The 24,438-nt window shown below is 42.2% G+C and overlaps 1 protein-coding gene across 1 annotated transcript in view; it reads right to left on the minus strand.

The window, feature by feature from the left end:
- Nucleotides 1–296: 296 nt before the first annotated feature.
- The window catches only part of COL27A1 (collagen type XXVII alpha 1 chain), a 591,531-nt gene continuing 567,389 nt past the window's right edge, over nucleotides 297–24,438 (minus strand). Inside the window, exons 60-61 of the mRNA XM_053696152.1 lie at nucleotides 3,755–3,973; nucleotides 297–3,328 (exon numbers count right to left, since the gene is read on the minus strand). Coding sequence (XP_053552127.1) covers nucleotides 3,182–3,328; nucleotides 3,755–3,973 — 366 coding nt within the window. The 3' untranslated portion in view covers nucleotides 297–3,181. The remainder of the gene's footprint in view (nucleotides 3,329–3,754; nucleotides 3,974–24,438) is intronic.

Consider the following 24,438-nt stretch of genomic DNA (forward strand, 5'->3'; position numbering starts at 1 on the left):
GGTTGTATTTTGGCGATGTCTGTCCGCCTGCTCAGAGCAGGCGGACAGGTTATGGAGCAACGGTCTTTGTGACCGCTGCTTCATAACTGCTGTTTCTGGCGAGTCTGATAACTCGCCAGAAACACGGGGCATCAAGCTCCATTCGGAGCTTGATACATATGCCCCAATGTGTTTACTGTCTATTTAAGGAAATATTCTTTTTATATAAAAAGTATAATTTACTGATTTGCAAACTGTGACTTTTTATATAATACTCAATTACAACCTGCTTACGAATCAAAACAGATACAACTACATTGTATAATTTTGAAATATTCATCTTTTATTTTCTTCTTCAAAACAATGTTAATGTGGATGATGGTTCCAACACCCTGATACAGGCAAAATGACAAGGGGCAGAAAGGAAGAGAAAGTGAGAGAAAGAGAGAGTCTGTGTACATGTAGGCGTGTGGATGTTTTTTTGGAATGTGTAGAGTAAAATGAAGATTGAATTCATAAAATAATTGATGAAAATTGTAGTAAAATGATAATGTAGTAAAAGAGCCCCCAAATCATATGGTGAGGTATTCTGAAGGACCTTGATGTTTTTATGACAGTATAAGAATTAAAAAAAGACAGACTTTAAAACAAACAACGAATGAATCTTTCTAAACATAACACATTGCATTTTCTTTACAGTACAGCCTAGATTACAATAATATATAGAACAAGACAGATACTCTTTTTTAGCTCCAAATTTACACATAGACTCTAATATTTCTACAAAACATACTCCAAAGCCAGTTGGGTCTTCAGCAACATATTTCTCTTTTAACAGAGCAAGGTGATTTAAAAAGAGTTGCACTTAAATTAATGTTAATATCAGATTAACCCCCACCCCACCCCCCACCCTCCTTCCTTGGTGTGAGATTCTAGACAGGGAGCAAAATGCACAAACGCAGCACTAGACATTCAGCTAATTCCTTTAAGTAGAAATTCTTACAGATTCTGGAAGCAATTTATACAACCAAGCAGTGAAACAAAAAAAAAAAGATAATCTATGAATAAAAATTTCTTTGGTACAAATTCACAAGAACGCAAAGCCTACAAAAATATTTCAATAAAATATATAAACACAATTTAAATAAAAAAAAGAACATTTGATATATTTTTTTTAATTTATCATTTGTGTTAGAATGTTTTTATCCCTTCATCCCTGAGTTATTTTGTTTTGGTACTACAAGTTTTATGTAACCAAAATAAAACTTCCAGAATCCTTCACATAATAACTGCTTAATTTGGGACACACATTTTTTTTTTTAAAACTCTTGTCACCTATTTAAAATAAAAGGAATGTGCAACATTGTATTAAACATTACACAAGTTGTAGTTGAGTGTGTGTGTGAGTGAAGCATCAATGATACTACTTTAAAATGTTTTCAAGACAATTCTGTTGTTTGTACATAGGAAAATGAATAGAACTTGAATGAATGAAATAAAACAGTTGCTGAACTATGTGCAAAGAAACTAGTCATAAAGGGCATCAATAGGCTCTGTGAGCAGAATTCTCTATTTTTTTAAATTAATGTGGCATGGTTACATTTAGTCTTTTAAACACACAATAGAAAATTATAATGGTTTCTCTTTAACATAAAATAGGCGACACTTGTCTATAGTGTAAGAATCAGAATTATCAGAACAGAAATTGGCTACAAACTACCACAAAATTGTAAGGGCAGGTCATGTTAATGGCCTCTATTTATCAAGGTTTGTCGGACCTGATCCGATAGTGCGGATCAAGTCCGACAGACCTCGCTGAATACGCCGAGCAATACGCTCGCCATATTCAGCATTGCACCAGCAGCTCACAAGAGCTGCTGGTTTAACGTCGCCCCCCTGCAGACTCGCGGCCAATAGGCCGCCGGCGGGGGGTGTCAATCAACCCGATCGTACTCGATCGGGTTGATTTCCGGCGATGTCTGTCCGCCTGCTCAGAGCAGGCGGAAAGGTTATGGAGCATCGGTCTTTGTGACCGCTGCTTCATAACTGCTGTTTCTGGCGAGTCTGCAGGCTCGCCAGAAACACGGGGCATCAAGCTCCATTCGGAGTTTGATAAATATGCCCCAATGTGTCAAATTTGCAGTATTGGTGACTTTTCTACCCTAACTTAGTAAAAGTATTCCCCCCTATAGCCAGGGGAAACTCTGCTTATAACGAAGTATGAGCTATGTTAGTTTGTATGAATAATTATGACTTACTATGAGCACCAAAAGCAAAACATGGATTTGTTACCGGTCAGTGCTACATAAATATTACATGATGGTTAAAAAAAACAAAACAAAAAAAAACACCTTTTGCGTGGCTGGTATTTTAAACATAAAATGAATCCTAGATATGTCATAATAATCCATAGAAAAAAAATCTCCATAAAAATTGTTTCAGGAGTGAAGGGGCCTATAAAATAGAAAGCATTTATTGCTCCCTAAAAAAAACAACAACAATAAAGCCAAGTGTCCCCCCACTGACGTGGAAAGGCATCAGCACCTTTAAATAGCTTCAAATAAAAAATAAAGCTTCAAAGCACCAGAGATTTTCACAGTGGGAGGTAGCACCATTCTGGTAAACCTCTCCTCTTTGCACCAGTCACTTTGCTCTTCGTAAAAAGCTTTGACTTCCCCCACCGTCCTTCACAGAAAAGTGGGGGAGTTACTACACTTAATTCTGTTAAATAATATATATATATTTATATATATTTATAATCTGTTTCCTTTTTTTTTTCACTTTTTTTTTACATTGTATTTCATATTGCACTTCTCAATGCGTTCTGCCTTGTTTATCCCAAATGTTTCTCAATTAAAAGCTCCCCGGCAGAAAAGGGGACTAACCATAGATTATCTGGTTTCATAGGGATGTTTGTCGCTCATGTGTGTGACTGGTTGCTATGTAATCCTCTAGATTACCACGGCCTCACACATTTCCCTTGTGTCAGGTGTGTAGGATTTGGCTTGTCTTTGTTAAATCCCATATCTCCTCAGACTTCTTTACACTGGGGAGACTGTTGGAGCCCCGGTTCATTTGTTGAGCTTTAAGTTTATTTGCAAGTCATGAGGCTGGCTTCATCCTTTTCTTAGGATAAGAGGTTTTTTTAAGGTCCGCTACTGTTCTTAAATCGTCTGAAGGATGCAAAGCTTGATACCCAGGTTCACAGGAAGCAGACACTTCCAACTTCAAGGTGAAGAGACCTTCCAGGGCTGGATGGAGGGAGATTTAATATGTCAACAATTGGCAACTGAGTTGGGTCCTGAGTCCGAAATGTAAAGATGGTCTGGTGCCAGCGTCCATCCTGTAGCTGCAAGAAAAAAATAAAAAAACAAGATTGGCTTCAAAAACTTCCTTTTTTTTTTCAAGTAAGTGTAGCACTTTTTGCCCAATAGTAAGGTATGCTAGCTTTTTTTGCTTTTGTTACAGAAGACATGGTAGGTTTATGCAAATAAAATGCTTTTTTATTATTGTTTTTCTGAAGAAACAGTGCTAGTAAGAAACAAACACGCCGTTCTACAGAAATAATGGTAGATTTTAGTTAGTATATATATATATAGTGATGTTAATCCCAGCCGTGTGGTTTTATCTGAACTGAAATACTTAGATTAAAAAGATAACATATGGTAAGGAACGGAAGTGGCTAACGTGTCTGTCAGTCAGTCGCCTTTACTGTAATTATGAGGCTATATTATATTTTTTTCTCTCATTATATTTGTTCAGATACCAATCTTACCCTGCAGTCATCCAGAGAAACCTCTGGTTGAAATTGTCCCCCAGATTCAAATATCTGTCCGTTCCAAGCCTTAAATCTCACTGTCCTCTGGGAAGATGTGTCCGACGATGTTAGTCCCCATACTGATACATTCAAGCAGTGAATGGTTATGTGCTGTACAGCCTCTGTACTGAGCAGGTGGAGGAAGTTCAATTGCACACGACCAACTTCAAATGCCAACTACAGAGACAGGAGAGACGAGAACACTGAGAACAAGATCAGACACCCATAATGTAACCCCCCCCCCAAAAAAACAACCAAACATTTGGATTAAAAATTTAGTATTCAAATCCTCTTCATTAGAAAGAGATATTTAATATCTTGTTTGCAGTCATTTTAATTTTAGTGTCAGGATGATTAGAAACCTGGCTATGCATCCCAAGGGCTCAGTTAATCTAATGATATGATATAATAATTCAAATGAATTGAGCTAAGAAGTATAAATATAAGGCAATATTGCATAATTAGTGCTATAAAAACATTTAAGATTGAGATGCAGTGCTTAAATTCTCATTTTCTGTGACAATTTTCTCACAGCAACTACAACATTATGCAGTAAAACCAATGAATCACATATCTTTCCTAAAGTGGTGAAGGTCCAAGAGCCATTACTCCTGGGATTCAACTCCTGGCCACTAGGAGGCGGCAAAGATTCCCAAAACTGCAAGAGCACTTAATCCCTCTCACATCTCTGGTATGCCATTCTCATCTTTGCCTTCACAGGAGGAAGGTGAAGAAATGAGGTGTCTCAGATTCTTCATTGAGTGGGTTTCTCAGACTGATTTTATGCCAGTTTTCCCCCTCAGAGAACTGCTACTTGGGACAGAAGGAGGTTGGCGAATTGGGCAATGATTCAATTACACTCAGTGGGAGTTAATTACAAGCCGGCCACAGATGTTGCAAGGACTGGTCTCTTAGCCTCCCCCTGCACTGGAAGGGCTCTCTACTGAAAGCAGTCTTTCTTTCCTAAGATATGGTGAGTCCACGGCATCATCAATTACTGTTGGGAATACCAATCCTGGCCAGCAGGAGGAGGCAAAGAGCACCACAGCAAAAACTAATAAGTATCACTCCTTTATCCATAACCCCCAGTCATTCTCTTTGCCTTCGTTCAAGGAGGAGGTGAAGATTTTGGTGTCTGAGAATATATTTCCATGTAAAGGAGAGTCCACGGCTTCTTTCATTACTTGTGCAAATTAAGAACCTGGCCACCAGGAGGAGGCAAAGACACCCCAGCCAAAGGTTTAAATAACTCCCCCACTTCCCTCATCCCCCAGTCATTCTTTGCCTTTCGTCACAGGAGGTTGGCAGAGAAGTGTCGGAAGATTCAGAGATTCATATGGAGGGTAGTACTCTTCAGAATGGGACTGGAGTTTTAAGTAGCCCTGTCAGCCTCTCAGTGAGAGCTTGGGTGAAAGTTAGAGTCTGGAGATGCAGGGTGAGTCTTTCTGCGAAACGATTCCGACTCAGATTAACAGCTCCATAAGCAATCAGTGTTGACGAGTTTCGCTGCCTGCTTTCTACACTCATGTCCATGTCAGCAGCGATGCTACTACACTGTCACACTTGAGAGGCCGGTTTCCTGTTCCACGGCGTAGATTCTGGTAAGATCTTTTCATTTTTTTTTAATGATAACGCAGAAGACAGGGTCACAGAGTGATACCTCTTATCTTTATAGAATCAAGGGTTAATACCCCTGGTAGGGGGATTATTGAACAGGGGGGTTTGTACCTAATATTGTTTGTTGTGTCATTGCTGTGATATGTGTGAGATGTGGCTCTGGCAATGGATGGACTTTAGTTTCATTTCCGGGAGTATTTGCTTGGCAGATTTGGCGTGTTTTCTCCCTAGTGCAAGGGTGAGGCATTCCTCTGTTGGGTGGGGCCTATTGACTTCCTGGCTTGACCGGTGGCGCAGGAGACATAACGATTTCTGTGGTCCGGGTCATAGGAGGTGGTGAGTGCACCGGCCATTGAAAGTTATAAAGGTGCCATTTTTATTTTATTTAGCGTTTACATAGTCCGTACTAAAGCTGCAAGCTATGGAGGACTCTGACGCGTTACTCCCTCTTTAACTAAGTCTAGTACCTGTTTTTATTGCAAGGAGGTTCTGGTAGATCCGCCTACTCAACTATGTTCCAAATGCCTTGATAAAGTCACAACATCTAGAAAGAAACGGATGTCTAGTACTACTGAGCCGTCCACCTCTGAGGGCTCCCCGTCCCGTGTGGTGTGTTCCCTACTAACATCTTCGTGTACACATGCAGCACCGCAGGGCATGTCTATTTCTCCTACGGGAGAGATCCGTTGGCCTTTAGATTTTGCGGATCAACTCCAAACGGCGGTCTCTAAGGTGATAAGTGCCTTACCAAGTTCTGCCAAGCGCAAGGTAAAATATGGCGATCCGGTCCAGGGGTCCTATACTCCAATGGATAGCTCGGAAAGATTATCCGCTGATGAGGACGACTCCGACTCTTTGGAGTACGTTACTTCTGGGTCATCTAAAGCTCCAGCTGCAGAAGAGCCTGACTTTAGGTTTAGGATGGAGAATTTGCCCTTTTTGCTAAAGCAGGTACTTGCTACCCTCGAGGTTCCGGAACCGAAACTACCGGAGGAACCTTCGATTCCTAAGCTTGATAAAGTGTATGAGGACAGGGTGGTACCTCAGACCTTCCAGGTTCCCGTTAAGATGGCTAACATTATTAAGAATGAATGGGAGAGATTAGGTTCTTCCTTTTTCCCTTTCTTCCTTTAAGAAGCTGTTCCTCGTCCCGGACTCTCAGCTCGAGCTATGGGGGACTGTCCCTAAGGTGGTGCTATCTCTACGCTCACGAATCGGACAACGATTCCTCTTGAGGATAGTTTGTCGTTTAAAGAGCCCATGGATAAAATGTTGGAGAACATGTTAAGAAAGATGTTCCAACACACAGGGTTTGTTTTTCAGCTGGCAGCAGCCGTAGCTGCGGTTTGTGGAAGCTGCAAAATATTGGTGCAAGTCTCTACCTGACATGGTCGAGAGGGAGACCCCCCTCAATGAGATACAGGAGAGAATTAAGGCCTTAAGGGTCGCTAATTTTTTTATTTGCAATGCCAATATGCAAATTATTTGCCTGAACACAAAGGTGTCAGGTTTTTCTGCATTAGCTTGCAGGGCTCTGTGGCTAAAATCGTGGTCTGCGGACATGACCTCTAAGTCCAGACTTCTATCCCTTCCCTTTCAGGGAAAGATCCTGTTCGGTCCAGGATTGGACAAGATTATATCCACGGTTAGGGGAGGCAAGGGCGCTTTCCTACCAAAGGACAAAAAAGGTTAAGCCTAAGGGATCTACTTTTCGTCCCTTTTGTGAGGACAAGGCCCAATGCCAGCAGCCCGCCACAAAAGTGGATCAGTCCAAGGGTACTTGGAAACCAGCTCAGTCTTGGAATAAGTCCAAGCAGAACAAGAAGCCCACTGAAACAAAGTCGGCATGAAGAGGCAGCCCCCGATCAGTTTCCGGACCAAGTAGGGGGCAGATTAGGCCTGGTTGCAGGATGTTCAGGACCCTTGGGTCGCCCAGGGTTACAGGATAGGGGTTAGATCTCATCAGCTCAGGGGAGATTCATCCTGTCAAATATGTCTTCCAGACCAGAAAATAGAGAAGCCTTTCTAGACTGTTTGAGGGATCTCTCTTATCTCGGAGATATAGTACATGTACCCCCAGCAGAAAGGGGTCTAGGGTACTATTTAAACCTTTTCGTGGTCCCAAAAAAGGACACGTTCTGCCCGATTCTAGACCAAAAATGTTTAAACAAATTTCTGGCTGTTCCATCGTTCAAAATGGAAACGATCAGATTGATTCTGGCCCTAGTTCAAGAGGGTCAGTTCATGACGACAATAGACTTGAAGGATGCCTACCTTTATGTGCCGATCCACAAGGATCACTTCAGGTTCCTGTGATTTACGTTTCTGGACCAACATTTACAGTTTGTGACCCTTCCCTTTGGTCTGGTGACGGGACGAGAGTCTTTATGAAGGTTCTGGGGCTGCTACTTGTGGATGACATCCTAGCCCAGGCGCCGTCTTTCAGTCTCACAGAGGATCACTCCAGGGCCCTTCTTTCGTTACTCCAATCTCACAGTTGGAAGATAAACTCAGGAAAGAGCTTCCTGATTCCCAGCAACAGGGTGGAGTTCCTGGGAACGATAATAGATTCTATAACAATGAAGATTTTTCTCACAGATCAGCGACACAGGAAGATTGCGTCAACCTGTCTTGCCCTTCAGTCCTCCTCCAGTCCCTCTGTGGCTCAGAGTATGGAGGTGATCAGGCTCATGGTATCCAGCATCGATGTCATTCCATTCGCAAAGTTCCATCTTAGACCTCTTCAGCTGTGCATGTTGAGACAGTGGAACGGCGATCATTCAGATGTATCTCAACAGATTTCTCTGGATGTTCAAACGAGGGATTCCCTTTCTTGGTGGATCCGTCCTCAACAACTGTCCCTGGGGACATCCTTCCTGAGACCGTCCTGGGAGATTGTGACCACAAATGAGTCTAGCAGGATAGGGTGCTGTTTGGGGTGCCAGGATAGCACAGGGAAAGTGGTTTTGAGAAGAGTCTCTCCTTCCGATCAATATTCTGGAACTTCGAGCGATCTACAATGCGTGGCCTCTCCTGGGGTCGTTCAACTTCATCAGGTTCCAGACAGACATTATCTTGGTGGCTTACATCAACCATCAGGGGGGATGAGAAGCTCCCTAGCAATGAGGGAGGTTTCTTGGATATTGGAATGGGCAGAGTCCCACAGCTGCTCGCTCTCAGCAATCCACATTCCTGGTGTGGACAACAGGGAAGCGGATTTTATAAGCAGGCAATCCTATCAGGGGGAATGGTCTCTCTATCCCTAGGTGTTTGCGGAGATTTGTCTCAGATGGGGGATGCCGGAGATAGATCTCATGGCGTCTAGACTCAATTGCAAGCTACCCAGATACGAGTCGCGATCCAGGGATCCCCAGGCAGCGCTGACAGGCGCCTTAGCGGTTCCTTGGGGGTTTAACCTAGTTTACGTTTTTCCACCGTTGCCACTTCTACCTTGAGTAGTGGCCCGCATCAAGCAGGAGTAAGCTTGGGCTTTTCTGATTGCTCCGTCGTGGAGGACATGGTTTGCGGATCTGGTGGGGATGCCATCTCCTCCATGGAGGTTACCCTGTCGCAGGGATCTGTTGGTACAGGGTCCCTTTCAACATCAAAATCTAGATTCTCTGAGGCTGACTGCGTGGAGATTGAACGCTTAGTCTTAGCTAAGAGAGGATTCTCTGAGAGAGTGATTGATACTCTCGTTCAGGCCAGGAAGCCGGTCACTCATTACATCTATCATAAGGTGTGGAGGACTTACTTGTCCTGGTGTGAGAAGTATGGATATCCTTGGCAAAAGGTTAAGGTATCCAGGATTCTGTCCTTTCTCCAGGATGGACTGGAGAAGTGGCTTGCCGTCAGTTTCTTGAAGGGACAGATTTCGGCTTTATCTATTCTGTTGCACAAGAGGCTCGCTGAGCTTCCTGATATCCAGTCTTTTGTCCAGGCTCTGTCTAGAATCAGGCCTGTTTTCAGACAGTCCGCTCCTCCCTGGAGCTTGAACTTGCTTCTGAAGGTGTTGCAGAGGGTTCCATTTGAACCTATGCACTCTCTTAACATTAAGTTACTTTCTTGGAAGGTTCTGTTTTTGTTGGCTATTGCATCGGCACGCAGAGTATCTGAGTTGGCGGCCTTGCAATATGAGCCTCCTTCTCCGTTTTTTTTATGCTGATAAGGCTGTTCTTCGCAGTAGTTTGGGATTTCTTCCCAAGGTTGTGTCTACCTGTAACATCAATCAGGAAATAGTTGTTTCTTCTTTGTGTCCTAACCCTTCTTCTCCTAAGGAGAGGTTACTTCATCATTTGGATGTGGTTCGTGGTTTGAAGTTTTATCTTCAGGCTACGAAGGATTTCAGACAGTCTACATCTCTTTATGTGGTGTATTCAGGGAAGCACAAGGGGCAGAAGGCCTCTTCAACTTCTTTGTCCTTTTGGTTGAGGAGCATGATTCAATGGCCTATGAGACAGCGGGACATAAGCCACCTCAGAGAATCACGGCTCGTTCAACTAGAGATGTGGCTTCTTCTTGGGCCTTCAAGAATGAGGCCTCTATGGAGCAGATTTGTAAGGCAGCTACCTGGTCCTCCTTACATACCTTTACAAAATTTTCAAATTTTACGTTTTTGCTTTGGCGGAAGCAGTTTTTGGGAGTAAGGTTTTACAGGCTGTGGTGCCCTCAGATTATGATCCACCTTCTTTGCCCTCCCGTTTTTTTCATTCAGTGTCCTCTAGAGCTTGGGTATTTGTTCACACAAGTAATGAATGAAGCCGTGGACTCCCCTCCCCTTTAGATGGAAAATATAAATTATGCTTACCTGATAATTTAATTTCCATCATGGGGAGGATAGTCCACAGCTCCCACCCGTTGCTCTGGTGGGTGGACCTAAAATTAATATTATTCTTCGGGCACCATTTATACCCTGATATTTCTCCTACTGTTCCTTGTTCCCTTGGCAGAATGACTGGGTGATGAGGGAAGTGGGGAAGGTATTTAAGCCTTTGGCTGGGTGTCTTTGCCTCCTCCTGGTGGCCAGGTTCTTAATTCCCACAAGTAATGAATGAAGCCGTGGACTCTCCTTCCCACGATGGAAATTAAATGATCAGGTAAGCATAATTTATATTTTCTTCTAGCAAGTTTTGGGTATAGCCGGGTCAACGTTAATCTCTTGAGTAAGGGTTGTGGTGGCTTTAAAGCAGTTAGGAAAGGTAAGGTGGGCTTTCCTAACATTTGTGCTGCCCTAGTTTAGAAAAGCAGAATAGGTGGCTCTGTTCTTTCCTGCAGGTCTCTGTGTGGAGCTGTGTCCTTGCATACATAGTAGCTGTCTACATGCCGGACAGCTGATTTGGCAGGTAAGTGCCTGTTTTTCTTCCAGGTGGGGAGACTATGCACTTACTATATTAGCTACAACATCTGACAAGTGGATTATCCTTATGTAGGGATACATGGGCATGACGCAGGGCATTGTGCCTGGGACTATATACCCTTTTGGTTAAAAGGGTTAATGAATTTTAGGCTCTTCTTAGTTAAGACTTTAGTGAGGATGCAGGGGAATTAATTATATTGAATTTATTGAAGGAATGGTTCAGGACTTATACATAACGGTCCGGATTACGATCTTGTGTGTTTTTGACCCTGCCAACTAACAGACAGTTGCACTATTGCGTAACCAGGAAGTAGTTTTCTAGTTTTATTTTCGCACCTCTCTGTGGCGCAGTTAGCTTTCTGCTGATCACGTGATCTTCGTTTCAGCTTCGGATTTCCGCCGGTGCCGAGAGTTAAGGAAAACTCAGAGTTGTTTATTTTTGATTGGAGTTGGTGACAGGTAGGCGCCTCAGCTAAGACTGAGGTGTGGAACTCCTGAGGTTTAATAAAAGAAATAAGTAGATTGGTCTGCGGCTTATTTATTTATTTTTCTTGGGGTTAAGAAATAAGTAGATTCCCTATCTGCAGAGAGTCTGTCAGGTTAGCATACTGATTAAATAAAAGGAAAGGTTGTTATTGTTAAAAAAAAGCGGTCATGTTTGAAACAGATCAAGAACATTATCAGTTAAATGTCTGTCTTTTGTGTTTAGAAGCTCAGATTGCTTTACCTATGCAATTCTGTTCCTCATGTGTTAAAAAGACATTACAGTGTAAAGAAAGAATTTTGATTATTGAGTTTGTCTCTCAGGATGATGCTGTTCAAGTACTACCACAGCTTTCTCCTGTAACATCCCAAGCCTCATTGGCATCACATGCAGTGCCCTGCGGTTCCTCTATAGCTCCAAGTGGAGCATATTTGAAAGCAGAAATTGCCGCACAAGTATCCTCAGTGGTATCAGCATCATTAGCTGCTTTTCCTATGTTAAAGGGAAAACGTAAGAGGAAAAGGAACCCAAATGGCAAGGTTTCTGACTCCGTTAGTTTGTCTCAGATGGATCTTCCTTTTAAGTCTGAGGAAGATTTTTCTGAGGATGAAATCTCAGATTTGGATAGCGTAATTCCTTCGTCTGAATCTGATAGAAGTTCTTTCACATTTAAGCTTGAACACTGTGTTTTGTTAAAGGAGGTTTTGGCTACCTTGGACGACTCGGATACTCCTGTCATGGTCAATCCTAAGAAATCTAGTATACTTAATAATTATTTTGAGCTCTTCTAAGGAGGTTTTCCCGGTTCCGGACCGGGCTACGGAAATTATTACTCAGGAGTGGGAGAAGCCGGGGGTATCCTTTTCCCTGTCTCCTATTTTCAAGAAAATGTTTCCAGTCGCTGTTTCTATTATGGAACCATGGCACACGGTTCTTAAAGTAGAAGGAGCTATTTCTACTCTAGCCAAGAGGACAACTATTCCTATTGAGGATAGTTGTTCCTTTAAAGATCCTATGGACAAAAAGATGGAGGTTTATTTAAAGCAAATTTACATTCATCTAGGTCTTTTATGTCAACCTGCTGTATGTATTGCCACTGTGACAAGTGCTGCATCTTACTGGTTTGATGCATTGTCTGATTCTCTTCAGGTAGAAACTCCTTTAGATGAGATTCAAGACAGGATTAAAGCTCTTAAAATGGCTAATTCCTTAATTTCTGATGCTATCTTGCAGGTGATTAGGCTGGGTGCCAAGTCTTCTAGTTTTGCCGTGCTAGGCTGCATAGCCTTGTGGCTGAAATCTTGATCAGCAGATGTCTCCTCTAAGGTCAAGCTTTTTGGCTCTTCCTTACAAGGGTAAGACACTTTTTGGTCCAGGTCTAACAGAAATTATTTCTGATATCACGGGTGGAAAAGGATCTTTTCTACCTCAAGATAGGAAGAATAGAATGAAAGGTCGCCAGAGTAATTTTCGTTCCTTTTGTAACTTCAGAAATAAGTCCTCCCCTAAGTCTGCCAAGCAGGATCAATCCAAGCCCTCTTGGAAACCCAGTCAGTCTTGGAACAAGGGGAAGCAATCAAAGAAGCCCGCAGCTGATTCTAAATCAGCATAAAGGGTTTGCCCCCGAACCGGATCTAGTGGGGGCAGACTTTCTCAGTTCTCTCAAGCTTGGATACAAGATGTCTCAGATCCTTGGGCTGTGGACATAGTATCACAGGGTTACAAATTGGAATTCAAGACCTTTACTCCCATGGGCAGGTTTCACCTCTCAAGATTATCTGCAGATCAGACAAAGAGAGGGGCGTTCTTGAAATGTGTACAAGATCTCTCCTCCCTGGGAGTAATAGTATCTGTTCCAGTTCAGGAACAGGGTCTGGGGTTTTATTCAAATCTGTTCGTTGTTCCCAAAAAGGAGGGACCTTTCAGACCGATTCTAGACCTAAAGTGTCTAAACAAATTTTTCAAAGTACCATCTTTCAAGATGGAGACAATACGTTCCATTCTTCCTGTAGTACAAGAGGGTCAGTTCATGACGACCATAGATCTAAAGGATGCTTACCTTCATGTTCCTATTCACAGGGATCATCACAAATATCTGGCTCAATGTATGGAGGTAATTGGACTAATGGTTGCTTGCATGGATATCATTCCTTTTGCTCGATTCCATTTAAGAGCTCTTTAACTTTGCATGCTCAGACAATGGAATGGGGATCATTCGGATCTATCTCAGAGGATAGATCTGGATCAGTCGACAAGAGACTATCTCCCATGGTGGCTTTCTCAGGGAAATCTGTCTCAGGGCACATGTTTTCAGAGACCTTCCTGGGTGATTGTCACCACGGACGCCAGCCTGCTGGACTGGGGAGCAGTCTGGGACTCTGCAAAGGCACAGGACCTGTGGACTCAGGAGGAGTCTGCTCTTCCCATAAACATCTTGGAGTTGAGAGCGATTTTCAATGCTCTTATGGCTTGGCCTCAGTTGTGCTCAGTCCGGTTTATCAGGTTCCAGTCAGACAACATAACTTCAATGGCTTACATCAACCATCAGGGAGGAACTCAGAGTTCCCTAGCCATGAAGGAGGTGTTCCGAATTATCCAGTGGGCAGAAGTTCACAACTGCTATCTATCTGCCATCCACATTCCAGGAGTGAACAACTGGGAAGCGGATTTTCTGAGCAGACAGACTTTTCATCCCGGGGAGTGGGAGCTCCATCCGGAGGGGTTCTCCAGCCTGACCCTCACATGGGGGGTACCAGAACTGGATCTGATGGCGTCTCGGCAGAATGCCAAACTCCCGAAGTACGGTGCAAGGTCGAGGGACCCACAGGCAGCTCTGATAGATGTTGGAATTTCAGGTTAACATACCTGTTTCCTACGTTTGCTCTTCTTCCACGAGTCATTGCTCGTATCAAGCAGGAAAGAGCATCAGTATTTATTGTAGCTCCTGTGTGGCCAACGCAGGATCTGGTATGCAGACATAGTGGAAATGTCATCTCTTCCACCTTGGAGACTGCCTGTCATGAGCGCTTCCGTTCATCGCCGTGTCGCCGCGGCTCCCGGAACTCCTCTGTGTCTCTGACGTCATGTTGCTTAGCAACATGACGCTTTCTCTCACACCCCTCTGATGACGGTTACGCTCCTGCCCTTTAAATCTCGGCGGGAGATCTGAATCTGGGCCCGTTTGTTTGTTTCCCTGGATTGTGAGTACCATATCAGTTTTATTCTTCTGTGTACCGACTTCTGCCTGCCTGACCAAGCCTCTTGCCTAATCCCTACTTGCTGATATTTGGACATTGACTTCTGCCTGCCTGACCTTGCCTGTAGCTATTACCCTTTTGCTGACACTTGGATGCCGACTTCTGCTTGCCTGACCCTGTCTTTTGCCTATACCTTTTGCTGATATTTGGATGCCGACTTCTGCCTGCCTGACCTTGCTTTGGCCTTTACCTTTAAACCTATTCTTTGTTAAACAAGACCTGCTTAAAAGGGACATTTACTTTTACAAGCTGCAAAAGAGAACTTTGCCTTTCTGTTTGTTATACACCTGCTTAAAAGGGACATTTACTTTTACAAGCTGCAAAAGAGAACTTTGCCTTTCTGTTTGTTATAAACCTGCTTAAAGGGACATTATACTTTTACAAGCTGCAAAAGAGAACTTTGCCTTTCTGTTTGTTATACACCTGCTTAAAAGGGACATTTACTTTTACAAGCTGCAAAAGAGAACTTTGCCTTTCTGTTTGTTATAAACCTGCTTAAAGGGACATTATACTTTTACAAGCTGCAAAAGAGAACTTTTCCTTTGTTTTACAAGCCTGCTAAAGAGGACCTTTTTCAGAAGTTTCAAAGTAAGAGCATTTCCTTTTTGTTCTTTGTACTACTTAAAGGGACGTTTTATCCTTTGTGGCTTTCCTGCATTCTGGAACAATATTCATTTTTGTTATCTTCTAATCTGCTTCCTGAGTGGGTCACGTCCTGGATATTTCTCAGTGTGCTAGCGTGTGCTTTCAATTCACGCTAGCAGTTGGGTTACATCCCGGATTGATTCCAGAGCGGCTGACATTACAAACGGGCCATAAAAATGGACCCCACTGAATTATCTATGGCCGTGGCTCACCAGGGACAGCTCTTGGGTTCTCATGCCACTCACTTGCAGTCTCTGGACACTAAACTTGATCAAATTACTGCTCTATTACAAAATTTGGTTGCTACCGCACCTCCCAATCCTAATCCCAATCCAAATCCGATTGAGGCATTACCTCCTCCGATTCCTAACAATCAGTCTCAGGTACAACTAAGTCCCAGGATTCCTCTTCCGGATAAATATGATGGGAATCCTGAAGAATGTAGAGGCTTTTTGAATCAATGCCGTCTTCATTTCCGAAATAGCCCTACTCTCTTTGCTACTGCCTCTTCTAGAATCACGTTTCTTATTTCCTTAATGAAAGGAAAAGCCTTGGCTTGGGTGTCACCTTTGCTAGAAAAGAATGATCCTATACTGTTGGATGTTGATACATTTCTATCTACATTCTCAAACGTATTCGATAAACCTGGAAGGTCATCCGCTGCTGAAGCAACTCTCCTGGATTTACGTCAAGGAAATCAACCAGTCTCTCAATATGCAATTGAGTTCCGCACCCTTGCCTCTGAAACCACTTGGAATCAGGGAGCACTCAGAGCCGCTTTCCGTAAAGGACTTTCTGAGCGTCTCAAGGATGAATTGGTGTATCGTGAACTTCCAGAGTCCTTAGAAGCCTTAATAAATCTCTGTATCTGTCTCGACGCCAGGTTTCGTGAACGCCAACAAGAAAAGGATAGAACACAGAGGACTGCCACTCGAACTCCTTTTCGTTTAGCTCCTCGTTTTTCTAGTCCAGTCACTCCAGCCTCTCCTACTACTGATCAGGCTGAACCCATGGAAGTAGGAAGTATAAAATTAACTGAGACTGAACGCTTAAGAAGACGGACTCTTGGCTTATGTCTGTACTGTGGCCTTAAAGGACATTTATTAAGGGATTGTCCTACTAGGCCAGTAAAAGCCAGGGCTTAACTCTAGTCCAGGGAACTGAGTTAAGCCAAAATAGTGGTCATTCCCTATACAAGAAACTCTTTGTTCCAGTAACTCTTCTAATTGGACAAAAGAAGATCTATACCCAAGCCCTAATTGATTCTGGTGCTGGAGGTGTGTTCATTGACTCTACATTTGTTTCTACTCATTCTATACCCTTACTAAAGAAGGAGTATTCCATTTCAGTCTCTACGGTCAGTGGAGATCCTTTGGGTTCTGGATACATTCAGTTTTCTACTCAACCCTTAATCCTCACCGTAGGAATACTTCATTCTGAGACAATTTGTTTCGATGTCATTCCCACTCCGCAATTTCCCATTATCTTGGGATTACCCTGGCTCCAGATTCACAATCCCATTTTTTCTTGGACTTTCGGTGAACTCACTTCCTGGGGATCTACATGCCAGACTAAATGTCTTCAAGAGATTACTAAGTTACCACTCACTATTGCTCTCACAGTTGAAACTCCGGAATCCTTACCTATGCATTACCATGACTTTGTGGATGTCTTCTCCAAAAAAGAAGCGGAACGTCTTCCTCCTCATCGCCCTTTTGATTGTCCCATTGACCTCCTTCCTGGGGCTGCCTATCCTCGAGGCAAAACATATCCACTTTCTAAACCAGAAAACATGGCTCTGGAAGAATATATAAAAGACAATCTGGCTAGAGGATTTATTCGACCCTCCTCTTCCCCTGTAGGGGCTGGTTTCTTTTTTGTGGGAAAAAAGGATGGCGGATTAAGACCCTGTATTGATTATCGTGGATTGAATCAGATTACCATCAAGAACAGTTATCCTCTGCCCCTTATTCCTGAACTTTTTACTTATCTTCAGGGAGCCACCATTTTCACCAAACTCGACCTACGTGGTGCATACAACTTGATCCGTATACGCAAAGGAGATGAGTGGAAGACTGCCTTTAACACTCGATTTGGGCATTATGAATATTTGGTCATGCCCTTTGGGCTATGCAATGCTCCGGCGGTTTTCCAGCATTTTGTAAATGAGATCTTTCGTGATTTTTTGAATATTTTTGTTATCATATACCTGGACGACATCTTAATTTTTTCTCAGAACCACCAAGATCATGTGCACCACGTCAAGAAAGTACTTCAACGTCTAAGAGAATTCCATCTGTTTGCTAAACTGGAGAAATGTTCTTTCCATCAAAAAATCATACCCTTTCTGGGTTATGTAATATCGGCATCTGGATTCGAAATGGACCCTACTAAACTTTCTGCCATTTTGGATTGGCCTAGACCTGATTCTTTGAAGGCTTTACAACGTTTCCTAGGCTTCGCCAATTATTACAGAAAGTTCATCAAGAATTTTGCTACTATTACTTCTCCTCTTACTTCTCTCACAAGAAAAGGACAAAACTGTAAAGTATGGCCGTCTGAGGCTATAGAAGCTTTTGAATCTCTCAAAGAAGCTTTTTCCTCAGCTCCTATCCTTCGTCATCCAAATCCTGAGTTTCAATTTATTCTGGAGGTGGATGCTTCCTCTGTTGCTGCTGGAGCGGTTCTGTCTCAACGAATACCAGAGACTGGAAGGATTCATCCTGTTGCTTTTTTCTCTAAAAAATTCACTCCTTCCGAATTTAACTATGACGTAGGGAATAAAGAGTTGCTTGCCATCAAGATGGCATTGGATGAATGGAGACATTGGCTGGAAGGTACTTCTTTGCCATTTACTATACTTACTGATCATAAGAACCTTCTGTATCTCCAAACAGCCAAACGACTAAATTCCAGGCAAGCACGCTGGTCCTTATTCTTCTCTCGGTTTCACTATAATTTGTCTTACATACCTGGTTCAAAAAATATTAAAGCAGACGCACTTTCCAGACAATTTCAAGATACCCCAGTTCCTGAGTCTGGTACCATTCTCCAACCTCATGAAGTCATTGCCCAGTTAACAACTTCTTGGTTACAAGAATTACAGTCCGCTCAAGAGCGTCTTCCTTTGTCCTGTAAACCTCCCAATGGTTTACTCTTTGTTCCTGAACGCCTTCGTTCCAAGATTTTATTTTGGGCTCATGATAGTCCCCTTTCTGGACATCCTGGCATCAGTATTACCACTCGAAACCTCAAACAACATGTCTGGTGGCCTACACTCTCTCAAGATGTGAAGGATTACGTCTCAGTATGCACACAATGTGCCATGAACAAAACTCCACGCCAACTTCCTTCAGGATTACTCCAACCATTGCCTATACCTCACCAGCCTTGGACTCATGTATCCATGGACTTTATTACCGATCTTCCCTTGTCCACTGGGAACAATACTATCTGGGTGGTGGTCGACAGGTTCACTAAGACGGCTCATTTTGTACCCTTGCCAGGATTACCATCTGCCAAAAGACTCTCTGAACTTTTTATTCTACATATTGTAAGAATCCATGGATTTCCTCTTGATATTGTTTCAGATAGAGGGGTACAATTCGTTTCTCGATTTTGGAGGTCACTTTGTAAACATTTTGGTACTACTATATCTCTCTCTACTTCTCACCACCCACAATCGAATGGTCAGACTGAAAGAGTAAACCAGTGTCTTGAAACATATCTTAGACATTATGTGGATCATTATCATTCTAACTGGACTTCTTACCTTCCTTTGGCTGAATTGGCCCATAATGCCCGGTACAATTCCTCCCTTCAGACTTCTCCTTTTCATGCAGCTTACGGATATCAGCCTAGGACGTTCCCTTTGCATACTTCCTCCACAGTGAATCCTGCTTCTGATCTTACAGCCCGAAGATTAACTCGACATTGGCAGAAGATACATCGTATTCTTTCTGTAACTTCTAGACGTTACAAGTTCTTTTCGGATCTTCGACGGAAAAAGGCTCCCAAATATCGCCCTGGTGATAAAGTTTGGATTTCCTCTCGATTTCTTCGCCTGAAACAACCTTCTAACAAATTGGGACCACGATATGTGGGTCCTTTCCGAATACTGGGTCAGGTATGTTCCACTGCTTATCGGGTAGCTTTACCCAAGTCTCTCAAAGTCCATCCGGTATTCCATGTTTCTCTTTTAAAACCTGTGATGATTAACAGGTATTCTAAGCCTTTTTCTAAACCTCCACCGTTATTGGTGCATGGACATCCTGAGTTTGAGATCAGCCATATTCTAGATTCCAAATTGCGGGGCAAGAAATTGTATTATCTCATTCATTGGAAGGGTTATCCAGTCACGGAACGTTCTTGGGAACCTGCTCATCAAGTAAATGCTCCAATATTGGTCAAGACCTTCCACAAGACTCATCCTGATAGACCTGGTCCTGTCCCCCGGAGGGGCCCTTGAGGAGGGGGTGCTGTCATGAGCGCTTCCGTTCATCGCCGTGTCGCCGCGGCTCCCGGAACTCCTCTGTGTCTCTGACGTCATGTTGCTTAGCAACATGACGCTTTCTCTCACACCCCTCTGATGACGGTTACGCTCCTGCCCTTTAAATCTCGGCGGGAGATCTGAATCTGGGCCCGTTTGTTTGTTTCCCTGGATTGTGAGTACCATATCAGTTTTATTCTTCTGTGTACCGACTTCTGCCTGCCTGACCAAGCCTCTTGCCTAATCCCTACTTGCTGATATTTGGACATTGACTTCTGCCTGCCTGACCTTGCCTGTAGCTATTACCCTTTTGCTGACACTTGGATGCCGACTTCTGCTTGCCTGACCCTGTCTTTTGCCTATACCTTTTGCTGATATTTGGATGCCGACTTCTGCCTGCCTGACCTTGCTTTGGCCTTTACCTTTAAACCTATTCTTTGTTAAACAAGACCTGCTTAAAAGGGACATTTACTTTTACAAGCTGCAAAAGAGAACTTTGCCTTTCTGTTTGTTATACACCTGCTTAAAAGGGACATTTACTTTTACAAGCTGCAAAAGAGAACTTTGCCTTTCTGTTTGTTATAAACCTGCTTAAAGGGACATTATACTTTTACAAGCTGCAAAAGAGAACTTTGCCTTTCTGTTTGTTATACACCTGCTTAAAAGGGACATTTACTTTTACAAGCTGCAAAAGAGAACTTTGCCTTTCTGTTTGTTATAAACCTGCTTAAAGGGACATTATACTTTTACAAGCTGCAAAAGAGAACTTTTCCTTTGTTTTACAAGCCTGCTAAAGAGGACCTTTTTCAGAAGTTTCAAAGTAAGAGCATTTCCTTTTTGTTCTTTGTACTACTTAAAGGGACGTTTTATCCTTTGTGGCTTTCCTGCATTCTGGAACAATATTCATTTTTGTTATCTTCTAATCTGCTTCCTGAGTGGGTCACGTCCTGGATATTTCTCAGTGTGCTAGCGTGTGCTTTCAATTCACGCTAGCAGTTGGGTTACATCCCGGATTGATTCCAGAGCGGCTGACACTGCCTCTGAGGAAGGACCTTCTACTTCAGGGTCTCTTCCTTCATCCAAATCTCGTTTCTCTGAAGCTGACTGCTTGGAGATTGAACGCTTAGTCTTGTCTAAGCGTGGGTTTTCTGAGTCGGTCATTGAGACCATGATTCAGGCTCATAGACCTGTTACTAGGAGGATTTACCATAAGGTATGGCGTACATATCTTTATTGGTGTGAATCCAAGGGCTACTCTTGGAGTAAGGTCAGGATTCCTAGGATTTTGTCTTTTCTCCAGGATGGTCTGGAGAAGGGTTTGTCAGCAAGTTCTCTGAAGGGTCAGATCTCTGCTCTGTCTATTCTACTACATAAGCGTCTAGCGGATTTGCCAGACGTGCAATCCTTTTGTCAGGCCTTGGTCAGAATCAGGCCTGTGTTTAAATCTGTTGCTCCACCTTGGAGCCTTAACCTTGTTCTTACAGTTTTGCAGCAGGCTCTGTTTGAACTTATGCATTCCATAGGTATTAGGTTGTTATCTTCAAAGGTTTTGTTTCTTGTTGCTATTTCCTCTGTGCGGAGAGTCTCGGAACTCTCAGCTTTGCAATATGATTCACCATATCTTATCTTTCATGCAGATAAAGTGGTGCTTCGTATAATCAGGAAAGTGTTGTTCCTTCTCTATGTCCTAATCCTTCTTCTCATAAGGAACATTTGTTACACAACCTGGATGTTGTGTGTGCTCTGAAATACTACCTACAGGTGACTAAGGATTTTCACCAGTCTTCTGCCCTGTTTGTTTGTTTCTCTGGGAAACATAAAGGTCAGAAAGCTACAGCTACTTCTCTTTCTCTCTGGTTGAGAAGTATAATTCGTTTGGCCTATGAGACTACTGGACAGCAGCCTACTGAGATGATTACTGCTCATTCTACTAAGGCTGTTTCTTCTTCTTGGGCTTTCAAAAATGAAGCTTCTGTGGAACAGATTTGCAAGGCGGCATACTTTTACCAAATTTTATAAATTCAATACTTTTGCCTCGGCTGAGGCTTCTTTTGGGAGAAAGGTTCTTCAAGCGATGGTGCCTTCTGTTTAGGTTATCTGTCTTATCCCTCTCTAATCATCTGTGTCCTCTAGCTTGGGTATTGATTCCCAACAGTAATTGATGATTCCGTGAACTCACCATATCCTAGGAAAGAAAACCAAATTTTTCTGCTTACCTGATAAATTTCTTTCTTTCCGGATATGGTAAGTCCATGGCCCCGCCCCTTTTTATAAGACAGTTTTATTTAATAAACCTCAGGCACCTCTACACCTTGTGTTGCTCCTTTTTCTCCATTTCTCTTCGGTCGAATGACTGGGGGTTATGGGTAAGGGAGTGATACTTAACAGTTTTTGCTGTGGTGCTCTTTGCCTCCTCCTGCTGGCCAGGAGTGGAATCCCGAACAGTAATTGATGATGCCGTGGACTCACTATATCCGAAAAGAAAGAAATTTATCAAGTAAGCATAAATTTTGTTTTTCTGGAAAGCACGGTAGAGTGGGTACATGTAAGGTATGTGGTCAACATACACTCAGATAGCCCACATGTAGCATAGTACATCATAGCCAGGGGTAATCTTATTATACAGACATACCACATACACACGGGGGACTTATTATTGGGTAGTAGGGCCTTTCTTGGTGATTTACATACATTACTTTTATTATGTAAATGTACATACTTTTACTTAATTCTATAACTTTGTGTTTAATTTTTCTGAAGTGGCTTGGTGTTCTAAGAAAAGTTATTATTGGAATTCTGAAGGGCTTTTCAGCCAGTTCTATTAAAGGTCAGCTTTCGGCTTAATCCATCCTATATCACAAGAAGAATACCAAAATTACTGATGTTCAGGCCTTTATTAGAATTAGGCTAGTGATTTTATCAGATACTCCTCCTTAGAGTCTTAATCTAGTATTGAGAGTAAAACTTGCTATTTAAGCCCATGAACATGCATGTTTTTCTATCTAGTAGATTTACTTCTTTTAATATTCTTCAAAGATCAAAATCAACATGCTTTTAATTAAAGGGCCACAATACCCAAATGTTTAAACACTTTAAAGTGCTGCAGCATAGCTGTAAAAAGCTGACTAGAAAATATCACCTGAACATCTCTATGTAAAAAAGAAAGATATTTTACCTCAAAAGTTCCTCAGTAGCCACATCCCATTGTAAAGGATTTCTAAGCAGCATATTAGTATGTCTGTCCTGGGACTGCTGAAAGGATGAGCCTCGTGAACTCTCATATTATTTCACCAATCAGTTAAAGGAAGCTTACTATGAAATCTCATGAGAGTTAAGTCAAATCTCATGAGATCACAGTAAAAGAGTTCATGACCTCAGCACTGCTGATGCTGATTGGCTGCTGTTCATTTCCTCATTTTTTTTTTATTTTTACCTGCAGCTGGGAGCAGCTGAGTATAACATTTTACACAGAACTTACTCTGCTGAGCTAAGGAGATTGTGAGGTAAAATATCTTCCTTTTTTACATAGTGATGCTCAGGTGATATTTTCTTGTCAGCTTTTTACAGTTATACTGCATTAGTTTCAAGTGATTTAGCATATGAGTATTATGTCCCTTTAAGTGATATATGATCTCTAAACCTCCAAGGCTGTCTAAACCATTATTGTTTAGAGATTTTAAGGGACATGGAAGCCAACATTTTTCCTATCATGATTCAGACAGAGCATACCATTTAAAAAAAAGTTTTTGATTTACTTCTAATATCAAATTTACACATTTTTAAGGTACTCTTTGTTAAAGAGAATAGACTAGCAGGCAGCATGCATGTGGCGTGTAGTATACTGCAGCAGTTTTGTAAAAATATTTTTGAGCGCTAAATGGCAGCAACGGTTTCACAATGTAAAACATTGTTAAAAATATTCTTGCAAAATTGCTGCCATATAGTGATCCACAGTCATATCCTGAGCCTACCAACATGGTTTTTTAAAAAAATTTAACTTATTTTTTTTTATTGAGGTTTGACAAATACAATTATACATGATATTTGCTTTTACAGTTCAAGAAGTTAACAATATCATGGCAAAATGTAGGGCAAGATTACACTTAAATAAAGAAAACAAAAAGCAAATAAAGTAGGGTATGAACCTCTCTTGCGATATAGAGTGGAGAAAATAACAATAATATTAAATTCTTTAGGGGAAGAATGACAAGTTACATATACAATGTCACAGTAGTACCATGATAGAAGTGCCTACATGAAGCACTCGCAAGAAGTGGTATTTGACAGAAAGAGAACACATTTAATGGGTAATAGGGCAAACTGTTTACAGCCATACTAGAAGGTTTTACCTGTAGGCTAACATAACCTAAATATTGCTGAAGTAAGAAGCTGTCTAAAGCCTCAATGCTCATATATTGTTATTATTAGATAACCGTCAATAAAACATGCTCCATTGTCTCGACCGCTAAGAATAAAGCAATAATCTAATGTAAATATACAGATAAAAATCAAAGGTAAACAAACAGATAGATTACAAATTTTCCGTTATGAGGGGTGCGGTACTAACTTGCACGTTATTGTCACCGCTCACTTACCTACAGTGCTGGTATTACAGGTTTTTCTAAACCCGGCGTTAAAAGACAAAAAGTGAGTGTAGAGCAAAATTGTGCTCCATACCGCACTCCAATACCAGCACTGCTTAAGTCAGCGGTGAGCTGGTTGTAAGTGCTCGTGCACAATTTCCCCATAGACATCAATGGGGAGAGCCGGCTGAAAAAAAGCCTAACACCTGCA

Source organism: Bombina bombina, chromosome 12 (assembly GCF_027579735.1).
Source record: "Bombina bombina isolate aBomBom1 chromosome 12, aBomBom1.pri, whole genome shotgun sequence".
Lineage (NCBI taxonomy): Eukaryota > Metazoa > Chordata > Amphibia > Anura > Bombinatoridae > Bombina > Bombina bombina.